Here is a 13,428-nt window from a genome sequence, read left to right as displayed (position 1 = left end):
TTTTTTACTGCCTGGCAGAGTGAGATTGAAAAGAATAAACAAACACTGACCTTCTGGAAATGTCTTCATGTCTGTCTCTTCTCTCTGTGATTCAATGGTAGAAGTTTGAATCCTGTGGAGAAAAACGCAACAAACATTAATATAAAAGCACAGAGCTTCTGTGTATTGAACTTCAAACTGTCAAAACAGAGAGAAGAAAAAGACACTAAATCTACAAAGAAACCAGAGTGTGGACTAACTGGTTCTGGACTAATAAGAACTAGTCCAAGAGTTAATTTGCTTTACACACAAAGACAGAAGATGCTTTGACTGGAGAACTGAGTCCACCAGCTCCTGATATTCCTGGTATACCACTGATACAGCAGTGGCTAGAAATGTTTCTTTATCCAAAGTCAGTTAAAATTTGAACTAAATTTGGCTGAGAGAGCAAGGAAGACATCTGCTCCAAAGATGATCAAGACAAGACTGAAGACAAGTACAACAATCAAGAGACACTGTCGTCCGCCATGTTTGAGAGTCCAGAGTCTGGCTTTTGATGGTGAATCTGTTAGTGTGTGGTGTGCTAGTCTTCACGTTGCACATCATACACTGTAAGAACAAAACTGAACTCTGACATTATTTGTCATCATGTGTGTGGTCTCTCACATTTTCTAAATCGGGTAAGATTTTAAAAATCTTTTAGTGTGTGCCAGGCTTGAGAGAGGATGATACCTGATGTTTAAATTCTTCATTTTCTTTGAACTGTACACTCATGAACTATGTAAATAAACTTTAATAATGAGTTAAGTCTTTTTGTGACAAATCAAACTGTTCAGACTTCAGATCACTGAAGATATATAATGTCAGTGCTCTGTGTTGGACAGCTGATGTAAAGCTGTTTGTGAATTACCTGGAGGCCTCTGTCTTGGTCTGAAAGAATTTCTTCAATGTACGAAGACTCTCTGCGATCATAGACAAAGTGGTGACACCTGGAGGAAATAAAGAGAGAAACATACAAAGGAAAATGATCAGTACCCTATGACCTATTCCTCATCAACAGTTTAACCCCAAAACACATAAATATTCAACATTACAGCCAAGCCAGAACATTTTTCAAACATTACAGGAGTATATCAGAAAATGGGCTGTTTACTGTCACATATAACAAGAAAAAGCATCACATCTTTAAGAATCAATAACAATAAATATTTGGGAAACTAAATAATTAAACTAAAAATAATTGTCTTAAATCTTAAATGTCTATATTAATTGTTTATCAGTCTATCACTGGAGGAATCATGTATATTGCGGTGAAATGCATAATAAAAACTTTCACTTCAATATGTTTTTGAAAGCAGGGTTTTAACTTTTGGTATTCTTAAATATACTTGAGTCCATAGGCAGAAAATTAACAACTATTTTGAGTTTTTAAAAATTACTACAACTAGTACTATTTTCTGTCAAATTATGGACACAATCAACCATTATTATAATCAATACTAAACTCATCAAATACCATCGATTTAAACAATAACACTGTTACTAACATTAATAATTCACCTCATTAACACATTTTCTTCAGGCTGGGTAAATCTTTAGGACACATACCTGTTTGGTTTGTAAGGTGAGAGCTGGTGATTCTGTCCAGGCTGCAGCAGCTGAATCAGTAAACCTGGAAAACACAAGTACAACACTTGACAAACAAATAACCTCATTATAAAGAATAGTTCACCTCCAAAACTTCAACAGTGTAGAAGAGTACAACACTGACAACTTAACACTAGAACCTTGACAATCAGTTTGAGATTTGCAGTAAATAAATTACCTATATTACTAGATATTAATTTATTGATCTCAGAAAGAAAAGCAATGTTTAAAATAGTTTTTCATAATAATTTCTAACAATAATCTCAGCTCATACATTGTGACCTTCTCTTGAGACTTAAAACTTGTGGAGGATCACAGAGTTAAAATCTAGTTTTCAAGGTTGTATTTAACTCAAAACTAAGCTCAGTAAGGTCTCAAGTCACCACAAAGAAAGTTCTATATTCAATAATATACATTACAGGGGATCAATGGATGGCTATGGAAAGATTACTACCACAAAGCTAGAAAGACACACAAACGACAAAGAGGCAAAAAAAACTGAGTCGCAAAACGATCACAATGAGATGCTTAACTGCCATACTGAAACACAAAATGGCCACAAAGAAAAGTTAAATGGCCTGGAATAGACATAAAACTAGAAAGACACAACACGATGCAAAACAACCACCACAAAGAAGCTGACCGTAAGATGTAAAACAGCCAGCTAGAGACGCAAAACGGTGCAATACCACTACAGATAGACACAGAATGATCACATCGACATGACAATCCGCCATAAACTGACTTAAAATGACCGAGCTGGAGCACAAAAACTCACCCACGTAAATAAAAACGACGACAAAAAGGGAAAAAACATCATGTAAAAATAAAGCTGATGCTAACGCTCGATGCTAATGTTAATGCTAACGGCCACGTGTAAAACAGCCAGGTAGAGGTAAACCTAAAATCACCACAAATGGCCACAAACCGATGACAACGACACGATAAACCACCATAAACACAAATTCTATTCTACACAAATTCCAGGAGCCCATGCAATATAAGCGACTAATAATAGAGTTGAACGATACCATTACAAGGTAATGCTAATGCTAAAGCTCTCCAATAACATTAATGCTAACGCTAGCCGCTAACTGTTTGCCTTACCTTTGCGCTGCAGATGTGTTCAGCGTCCAGTCTCACTCGTGTTTGACAAAAACTGCTCCAGAAATTGTTTTAGCTTTTAGTTTTAATATCCATGCCTCTTCGGTAACGACATTTTCTCACAGGACCAGCAAACAGAAGCAATGGTTCAAATCTGTTTTCAGGCTTCGTTTCTCCACTTGGCTCCTCCCAGAAGGTCGTAACCAATGAGAAGACACGTCGCGGCAATGACGACATACGTCAGCTAACATAAAAAATAAATAAAACATCTATCTATCTATTATGTTAAACTGGGGAACAGCATACTGGCAGTTCTGCTCTTCTCCCAGTGCCTGTTGGAGCAGAGACTCACTGACCCTAGGAGTTATTCCAGCAGAAGCTTAGTCTTCAGATGGGACACCCAAGCTGAACAGGTCACAGGGTAGAGGCCTGACAAAGTGCAATCCACTTCTCCAGGTTGGGGGTTGGATAGGTAGCTAATAACCCAGTTCCATGGAGAAAACACTAAAAAACAAAAATGCCCTACACAAAATGTGTGTAAAACACTCCCCCAGAAAATTGCTGCTGTAGCATGATGCATACCAGCGATGCTCCCTTCACATTTCTGACTGCCCCCTCATTTATACCTACGTAGAACTGGCCCTGTACCAGAAGCTGATGTGTCTGGGGCACGAGGGCTGCTCTTGTATGGAAAGTGGTCTCTGCATCCCAAGTGGTCACAGAGGGGAGCCTCACTTGATGAGATTGTCACTTGCAACTGTCATGGACCAGGAATTTGTGAAATAAAGGTATATTACAGTTCATTATACACATGCTAAAAAATGTGTAATTTAATTTTAATGTAAAGACAGAGAGCTAGATAGATATTAGATATTGCCATGCATACTTGTTCCCAAGGTTAGTTCAGTGATTTCTTCAACAGGGGGTTTTACCTGATATGTTCCAACTACGATGCCTGTGGTCCTCATCAGAAATCTTGCTGAAGCTTCTTGTCCGATGATTTATGCGGTTTCAGGTAGGACAACTATGGCCACATAAATCAGCTGACAGGAAGCTTCACCAATACGTCTGAAGACTGCAGGCTTGGCAGTCGAAACATGTCAGATAAAAAAACACAGGTCTTTATATAAGAATAGCAATTTAAATCAATTTAAGTCCGACACAATTAGCCTCCTCAGTCTGTTGTTTACATGGGCAGGCAAGTTGAAATGACTATTGAAATAATTTTGAGATGATGTGATTCCCAAAGTTGAGAATTTCTTTTCTTTTTATTGAGAAGATGAAATAATACAGTGTGTATTAGTTGTGTTATTTACAAGAACTAAAACGGTGTACAACTTTAAATTGGATTCATTTTCATGAAAGTTCAAACTGTTCGCATCTAGGGCTGAATTCAGTCAAAGATACTGTGGAGTATATCACATTAACTCGACAGTTCTGCAGTGAATATTGTGCTGCTCATTGTCTCAGCAGGTTATTTTATTTGTGACCAAAGACTGTATCTTCATCTTGCGTTTCAGTGGTCTCCAAAGTTATATGAGCTAAAAATAGTTCTGGTCATGTCTAGTCTGTGTAGTAGTATAGCAAGTAGTCAGTGTATTAGTAGTAGTTCAGTCTAGTAGTCTCTCTGCTGCTCCAGGTCCTGGTAACAGGTGGGATTCCTAACAAACCCACCACACTGCCAAGGCCCTTTGCACTGAGAACTTACTCTCAGAGCACTTTTCAATCTTCACTTTGGGTGTTGGACTTAAAAATCTACTGACTCTAATAAGAATCAAACCCACAACCCACAACCTCTGTATCAATAAGCAGGCCTCTGAACATTTGAACAACATAGCCTCTGAACAACATAGCCATTTGGCCTGGTGCTTGACAGCTATTTCTTCAAGCCTTTCAGTATTTGTATTTGGTCTTAGACTTCAAAACTCTTTGAGCCTCATAAGAATTGAACTCCAAGAATCGAACTCAAACTCTTGAGACAGGTCAATAATTGCCTTGTAACAATACATTGTGAATTTTTAGCCTCAGGGCTGAATTCAACCAAAGGTAATGTAGAGTCCTGCAAAGTTTCTAGCATGGAAATGAGCCCTAAATTAACTATAATCAGTAAGATTGAACGAGGGACAGTTGATCTCGCCCCTAACAATTCCAAATTAGCACAAGCATGGGAAGACATAAAAACCAAGGCTCTGCCAATTTAGCCCTAGGTCTGCAAAGTGCAGACTTTTATGAATCCAATTGTATCCACTTGAACACAATTGTAGTTCTTGTAAATAAAACACTAATTACACACTAAAATAATAGTTGTGTGAAATGTTTTCTGAATGTCATCATGATAAATCCTATTAAAATCCTACATATTCCACTACAATGTAAACTATAGGTGCATGCATAATAGAAAAACATAATTCCATATAAAAATACATTTATTTTGAACATTTTCAAAATGGCAATTTGTTCACAGTAAGAAATATGATTTAAAACAAGACGGTTTTTATATCATCGACAAAAAGGAACAATATCATAGATCATGCACAACTTTTGGGAAATTGCACAACTAGACTATTAGACAGGGTGTTTAATAATTAGTTTAATGTGTCAAGTAAACTTTAAAATCACCATGATATATATATTTACAGTACTTGCTCACCCTAATGTAGTCTTAAGTCTTTTATCACAGATAATTAGGGCATGCTACTGTAAAAAAATAAATAAAAAAGAGGACATACGGCTTGTTGTGAGACTAAGGGTCATGGAAACATACTACTGCCTGTTCAGTGGGTTGATTTTACAATAAAGTAGGATGAAGCTACCATGTAGATTTACATTCCATCTTATTCTATGTACAAATTGTCAGTATTTCCACTTCAAAGGCCAGACTTTCATGTCTATATATCATGGTTTTGTTGTGTACCATCATCTGAGAGACAGTCATTGAAAGCACCATGTTATCTTACAGAGCAAAACCAACAACACATTTCTTTCTTAGAAGCATTCACAACAATCAGATTTTGACATTTTTATATATATATTCATTATATTTACAACTCAGAGACCTCTAGTTATAGGGCGGTAAATGTTAAAAAATTTATCCAGGGTGTAAAGTTAAAAGTGTCGTTACAGGAATATAACTAAAGCTAAAATGGCCTATTAATTATATTTCTGCTGTATGGCGGTACAGCAACATGTGTTCTGCCTTCACTGACAACTCTCTGGTTTGAGTTGTATTATTCATTCAGGATGTAAGGAACTGAGGCAAAAATAATACCAAAAAAGAAATAAATAAATATATAGGAAGGTTACACTTGACCAATTTTATAGCCTGTTGGTTCAGTTTGTGCGATAGAGGGAGGCATTATTAACAAGTACTGTGAGATTTCAGAAACATTTTTATTATGTTAAATTAGTTTCTGATTTTCAAACCCTGGACAATATTAGAATATCCCTTGAGGGCCAAAATATCCATAAAGTGACTCATGCAATTTAGATTCAATGCCGAACTTGAAGTGACTTTATCAAACTTATGCAACAAAACCTATACATTCTTTCTCTTGTGCTAATGTTTTCTCATTTACATGATAAAATTATTCTTCTCAGAAAGTTTCTTACAGTAGCCCATCGTCAAAGCTTTTGAGGTATTTTATTTTAGTGACACAGTCTGCGGCTCCTATCCATATATGATCCTAATAAAGAACCATATTGATGTCAGAGGGATCATCAGCTGAATCTTCATAACACACCCAAATTAGGAATGTCACATCTGTGGCGGTGGTAAAGAGCGAGGGATTCCTAATGCTAATTGGACATTCTGTGCCGGGCAATATAGTTATCAGCCAATTTCAGTGATTCACCGCCCTCAAACTAGAAGCCTAGAGTCTGGCTCGGTGTATTGATCTTCATCAAATATTGTAAACTAGATACTTAATCTATCCATGTGAGTTAAAAACATGACTTTGAACTATAGCAGCTATCAGCGTGAAGTAAATAAATAAAAACAATGCCAACAAAGCAAACAATTTCAGCACAATTGTAACACAACAGTCTGTACTTACTCAGTAACAGAGCGCATGTCTTAGACATTAGTACAATTTGGAAATTCCCTTGTAACAATTCTCTCCATATTTCTTCCAATTCCGCCTGAAACATGCAAACAAGTGAAAAAACAGATTAAATACAGGGACATTTAACTGCTGTGATTTCACATGCACATCATAAGTTGCTGTTATCTGTGATATTTTGGCTTTATCTACATGACACTGATATTGGGGTGAAGTAATAGCTTCTTTTAAACATCAACCAAACAACTGAAAGTTCAATCTAGATTCCTCTAATCTTTTTACGTGAAGATCAAATGGTTTGTACACGCTTTTGCACTTAATTATAAATTCATCACCCAGGCATTTTGGTTGAAAAGCCCCCTGTTGTCTCAACAAAGGAACATGGCCTATCCAAGCAGGGCTGAGCTGGTGATGGAGGGCTGATAAGATGGGATCGCTGTGACAAGTGGGGTTGTTCAGATTGTGCAGACACTGGCTTTTTTTCCAAAGGTGGCACTTTTATCTCTTAGCTGTGTCAGTATTAAATTCAGTGATTTGTATAAAGCTGCATGAAGCTAATTTCATGTTCACTCATATAACTAATAACCTGGCAGTGAATTCATCAAGGTAAAGATCTGGCTGTCAGTTCGGATTTGCTAAAGAAAATATGATTTATGATATTTAAATAGCTTTTATATGGAGAATATTTTAAGAGTAACATCTATGTACTCTAGGTCAAAATCACAATTTGAAAAGGCAAAAGATGAGATAAAGTTTAAAATTAAGAATAAAGGTTTTTTATCAAATTTCTTAGTATTTAAAAATGCTCTTAAAGTTAAAAGGTGGCTATCATAGATGGCTGCAGTACAGAGACACTGACACACACACTGTTCCTCATCTGCCAGCTGCAGAATTCCTTTCCTGTTCCACTTTGGTTTTCTTTTTCTTTTCTTTTCAGCCGATTTCCTGTATTAGTATGTATGGGTATATTAAATAGCTGGTCATTTTATATGTTAATATCCACTGGATATATTAAACCTGCAATAATGGAGAGAGGATGTACACACAACACTGACATATAATCATCTTTAAAGTTGATAGGTTGAACCCTTGAGTATTTTCTCATCCAGCCATTATGGAGAAACGGTTTTCATTACAAATTGATAACACTAATTTAGCTGAGAGTTGGTTTTCTGGACATCTGATGAATTTAAGCCTAACATCCACTCTTTTTTACCTGCTAAATGCTCCACTATGTTCACCACTTAGTCACTAACTGTGACTGTCTGCTGTTTGGTGCTGAACAGGTAGTATACAGCGGGTTGTTAGAACTTAAAACAGCTGCCTGCTGCAGCTGAAAACAACATTGTGAGAGCTGGAACAAAACAGCAAAGCAGTTGAAACTCACTATAAAGCTCCATTCTTATTTTTGCAAAATATCCATCCATTGAATAAGATGTGAGGATTTTGTAAAGGAATAAACAATTGAGCAGCTGTAGGGTAAATCCTTGTCTCTGATAGGCTGTTAATACATGAGCTGCTCTTAAAGATCATACTCATACACTATACACAGAAGTCACCCACTTGATAAATGACAGTTATTTCTCATACTCAAAGATAATTTTAACCATATGTTGGCTCATTCTTAAATATAATTCTGAATTCAGAAAAACATACTTCTTCCTCACAGTGCATGAACAATGAGGGAAGTGTAGAAAAAGACTGAGTCATGCTAATAGAGTTTTTATTTAAAAAAATCCAAGATTTTCTTACTCAAATTGAGAAATACATACATACTTGGTGTCTGGGTAGACGTGTTTCGACGACCTCCTGCCTGGTGCAATGGATCACACAGAAGAATCCTGAATCTCTTTTACAGCTTAATTAATTCTTATTTCAACTGAACTGAAAATGTCTACTTATTATGAAACATGAGCCTATGTGAGCTGTCATGTTAGTCACTCAGAACTGATTGGTATTAACATAAATCAAATTAAGATCCTAAACTAAACTTTCATTACGTACAATTTTCATTTTAATCTGTCAAATCCTCCTTTAAATGTTCAATTCCTCATTTGAACCTTTATGAATTTTGACTGTGATTTTTACTTCATTGCTTGAAGCTGCAACGTGACAACTATCAGTGACTAGCAGATTCTTCTCTGTCTTAGAGCTTGTAAAGCCATTTGGACTAAAATGAGAACACATAAAATCACTGAACCCAGACATTAATTAAATTAAAACTGGCTAATGTTTTTTTGCTCTGGTAGGGGCCATGTTTCCCACTGGCTGGAGCAAGACCTACCTCACAGGGTATGGAAAATTCGATACCTAAATACATTTCGGAGGAATGTGTTTAGACAAGGTTTGAATACAGTTACATCTACAAGTCAGGTGACTCCCAATGCAATAGTGAAAAATAACTGCAATATCCAAAACAGATGAATGATTACTATTAATCCTGGAGCGAGTGGTCAGTGACCTCCACTAGTCAGCTCACTTGAAAACAGATGATAGCTTTAGATCTTACAGTATACTTGTAAAATGGATTGAAGCCTTGTGGGAGCAATTGTATCCAAGCCAAAATCACTGCATGAAATCTTTAAACAGCAGGTTGTAAATTCATTTAATCAAGCCACAAATCAAAGGTCCCATGCTGCTCTGCCTTTCTGTAAATAAACACTTCAAAAAAGCCAACCAAAAAGGAGTTAATTTGTTTCAGATCAGCAAGGACTTGGAAAGGTAGAAACAGCTGAGAAATGAGGAATAGCCAAAGTGCTGAGTGACCAGAAAAAAGGCCTGCAGCCCACATGTCTGTGTCAGGAGCACTGCAATGCTACTTTCGTCAAATAATCCACACTCTCTGCAGGGACTGAATAGTTCTCATCTAAAAGACATCACAGTGGATGTCAGGCATAGCAATCAAAAAGTTAACTTGTCATCGTGATATCTGGTAGCTGTGCAGATGCTGCAGTTGTGCGTGTGCAATTTGCAAAAATGTGACACGCTGCATTGGCAAAGATGTTCCAGCACCTCAGATGTGTGCCAGAGTTCAATCTCGCTCACAGAAAAGCCTTTACAGTACATCTTTTAAATAAGACTGAAACCAAATTGTGTTTTTGTGTCTACATAAAATACAGTTAAATTGCATTCAAAACAGATGCTCAGTGACATGTTTTTAGGCTGATAAAATGTTAATCAGTCTCCGTCTCCTAGAGCGACAGTCATTCCTTAAGTCCTGTATTAATGTGTTTGAGTTGTGCACAGATATAAATATTCTGTATTTCATTTAGTCTCGGGATAAAAAAATTGCATCACAGCTGTCATGTAGTTCCCAACTGAATCTTCTGCATCCTAAAATGCACTGACTTCAAATCAGTGGTGGTAAGTAACAGAACATTTACTCAATTACTATACAGAAGCACATGTAATTAACTTGAGTGTTTTAACTTCCAACAGAGCCCATTTCGGCTGAATAGTGAGTACTTTTAGTTTTAGACTTTTTACATGTTACTGAGAATCTTTAAACTTTACTAAAAAGACCTCAGTACTTTTTCCACCACTGCTTTGAATAGTAAATGTGTAGCTGATGTACCTCGGCTCCTGGTCTCCAGATCCTTCGCCATGAGTTCTTTTGGAGAGGGAAACTCACTAAGCTTCACCTTGGTCATGTTGTCGTTCTGACCGACTGTGCTGATCACTTCCGGTTCTTTCTCATGACTGTCCTCAGTCTGAACGTGGATCCAAGGTAATTTTCTAAACGCACGGAGGTAACAGAGCAAGTATGTAAGGTTTTCAAAAACAATGAAGTTAATTCATTTTGGGGGGGTTTTTACATTTACAGCTGATTTCAATACAATTTACTTTCTTATCTGAGTGAACGCACCTTTTGAACTTGTAGATGAAGAATGCGGCTAAACCAACAAATACCACAGTGAGCAGCATCAGCATGGCAGACCCACTGTGGATGGTGTTTGAATCCACAAGTGGTGCTGAAAGACAAACATGTCAAGTCAGTGTCACATTTTAACCATGACAAATGTGTTAAAACCTCTCTGTTTTTTCCTAAGCCATGTCTTATTTCAAGGAGATTACTTTCATTACCCCATGTCATATAACTACTGCAGGCACCGTTTGAAGAGCTGCTCTCCGCATGTTATCCCCTCTGGGTATTAAAAGGAACCTTTAGGAGGTCCGCTGCCTCTCCCTGGGGTCTGTCATGCAGGTAGCTTATGCATAGTCATGGCTTTTTAAATGCTGAGATGCAATATTCAAAGTATTTCTCCTCACCGCCCATCTCCCTCTCCTTCAGAGAGAAGCCTATGAAGTCTATGACCTTTCTGGATCATTTTAAAGGCAACCCAGACCTTTGTATGCAGACACAAATGAAGACAGATCCGCTGGTGGATGAAAAGGGGTAAAGCCACGCAGGGTTGATCGACACGTTTTTGCGATATGCTAATGACCCGGTGACCCCGCTGATTTCCTCAGTGCATACCAAATGCCTTCTTTGTCAATCATGTCATTGATCGGCTGATTTCTACTGTCTCACAGCCTCAGGTGGAAAAACTGATGCACTGTAAAGGATATTTAAATCCTGTGATATACAGCATCATATGGATCTCACTCAGGGAATACTGTTGTTTTTGTCTTGTTCTATTTTTTTCAGTGTTTGGGTAGAACTCAATGTCGAATAATCCCAAGAAAGATATGTGTCTTATCTCTTGCTCATCAGTGAGCGAAACAAATGCACTGTGGATGTGTAGATATACTGTAATAAGCTGGCATAAATTAAGCCAGAGGCCTTTTGGATGCTTTGTTTTTATGTACCTGAAAAAGGTTTTATTTTTTTTTTAATCTAACAAATACACTGGGTCCAAGTGCGCAGAAATCATAAGCTAAGGTTACAAACAAACTTACCCAAAGTTTGGTGAGTCATATACACAATGATGCGGATATCAGCTTTCAGTTCAAACTGGATCAGGCCTTGGTTCAGGGCAGTGACAAAAATATCTGATATCTGTTTAATGTATTAGAAAGAAACACAAAAAACAAATAAACAAACATTATGAGATGTGTTGCAATAAAAACTCTTTATTGAAGATTAAATATCATTATATATAATAAACTGGCAATTTATAGCCAACACCTTCTTATAGAAAGGAGTCAACAAATATGTTTCTTTGCAGAGTTAGATGTGATGATTGACAACACTCTCATGTCTGTAGCTTGGTTCAGCATAATGGCTGGAATCAGTGAGAAACAGTTAGTCAGGCTCTCTTCTTTGTGTTCAATTCACCTAGTAACACCCCATAATTTGACTAATTAACACATTACAGCATACCAACTTGTTATTTTTACATCTGTGTTGTGTGCAGAATATACCAATGAGATAAAATGTGTTGATTTGTTATTTTCATGTCTTTAGCAAGCTTTAGAGATTTAGTCATCTAACTCTAGGCAAAAAGTAAATACAGAAATGTCAAATTATTTTGGTTTGGCTCCTTTACATAGCAGCTGGTATGAAAGGGCACACCAAAAAAGCGGAGCCAAAATTAAGTAATCTCATTATTTACTGGTGGACATGTTTTGGCAACTGCCTGCATATACTTTTTTTATACCTAATCATCTCATATTATTGAATGTGTCATAGTGAAACAGCTTCTCAATAAAAAGAAGATTTCATGGTTCTTACCGTCTCCAAAGCCTCCTCGCTCCCTTCTCTTGTGCTCACTTGATGTATGCTCATCAGGCAGGATAAAGAGCTCTGCAGTGGTTGGAAGTCCTGGGTACAGAGATACCAGAAGTTGATCTTCAGAAACCCCGGACACCTGCAGCGACAGGAAAACACAACAGGCAGGTGTAAGTCCACTTCAGAGGGAAAAGTTTGGGCACAAAACTTTGGACAACAAAGTAAAAACCAACGCTGTCCCATGGCTAACATAACATTTTAACATCAGTTTGAGGTCCAATTCACATCAGACAACTGCGTCTGGTTACTGTAGTCACCGGTAAACTATAAAAAGAAACAAATTTCTCTCATGGACCATAAAACATCATGACTGTTGTATCAATACTGCACACAGATATAAAATAGTAATGACCCTGAAAGCCACTGGTGGCTGATGTTGACTCCAGGAAAGATCTCAGAGCAATAGGGACTTGATGTACCTGTGACAGAGCTGTCCGCGCACCACACGGCCTATGTCCTCCCTCCACTCGGGGATGTCAGGATTGTGCTCATCAAGCGCTGGCGAGAACGACAACAGCAGCGACCTGAAGAACTCTGGGAAAAAAAAGAGGTGAAGTGGCGTCTCTTAGAATATGAATGCTACTTCTGGTTTAGTTTTTGATTAATCTGATGTGCAGTTTTGTCTTTTTTCATTTGGCAACATATGCCTTGAAGTTAATTGCTCCTCAAGATTTCGTGTTCGTTTACCGTGACATTTTATTCATTAGATAAGTCCACGCTGACATCAACGTGGCGCCGCTAGCAGCGTGGACCGAGAGGCATCATACTTTCCCAGAGATAGCGTGTTGCATATTCATGTAACGTGCATTGCACCAATTAAAGTGCTTTGAAGACTGTCTTCCCCACTCACCTTTAACAGTTATAACTTTTGAATCCTGCATTACGGTGCTCCCAGAAGCAACCTGGACC

General features: G+C 37.5%; 1 protein-coding gene and 1 long non-coding RNA gene across 2 annotated transcripts; both read right to left on the bottom strand.

Moving 5' to 3' along the window:
* Positions 1–896: 896 nt before the first annotated feature.
* Positions 897–3,047, bottom strand: LOC127142201 (uncharacterized). Its single transcript, XR_007812678.1, has 3 exons — positions 2,734–3,047; positions 1,588–1,651; positions 897–968 (listed from the first exon to the last, which is right to left on the bottom strand). It is a non-coding gene; the product is annotated as an uncharacterized LOC127142201 (long non-coding RNA).
* A 2,097-nt stretch (positions 3,048–5,144) lies between these two features.
* On the bottom strand, positions 5,145–12,702 carry LOC108880352 (VPS10 domain-containing receptor SorCS3-like). The gene is made up of 6 exons (XM_018671828.2): positions 12,689–12,702; positions 12,463–12,598; positions 11,688–11,787; positions 10,654–10,759; positions 10,363–10,523; positions 5,145–6,867 (listed from the first exon to the last, which is right to left on the bottom strand). Exons 1-6 carry the CDS (start codon positions 12,700–12,702, stop codon positions 6,803–6,805), a joined length of 582 nt encoding a protein of 193 aa, XP_018527344.2. The 3' UTR covers positions 5,145–6,802.
* Between the last annotated feature and the right edge of the window lie 726 nt (positions 12,703–13,428).

Source organism: Lates calcarifer, unplaced genomic scaffold, assembly GCF_001640805.2.
Source record: "Lates calcarifer isolate ASB-BC8 unplaced genomic scaffold, TLL_Latcal_v3 _unitig_91_quiver_2069, whole genome shotgun sequence".
Lineage (NCBI taxonomy): Eukaryota > Metazoa > Chordata > Actinopteri > Centropomidae > Lates > Lates calcarifer.
Note: the sequence above shows the minus strand (reverse complement) of the source record. Positions and strands in the feature narration are given on the sequence as shown.

Coding starts and splice junctions, on each gene's coding strand:
- LOC108880352 (XM_018671828.2), bottom strand. Junction 11,788..12,462: donor GCGAGGAGGCTTTGGAGACG/GTAAGAACCATG, acceptor TACATTAAACAG/ATATCAGATATTTTTGTCAC. Junction 10,524..10,653: donor TTCATCTACAAGTTCAAAAG/GTGCGTTCACTC, acceptor CCGTGCGTTTAG/AAAATTACCTTGGATCCACG.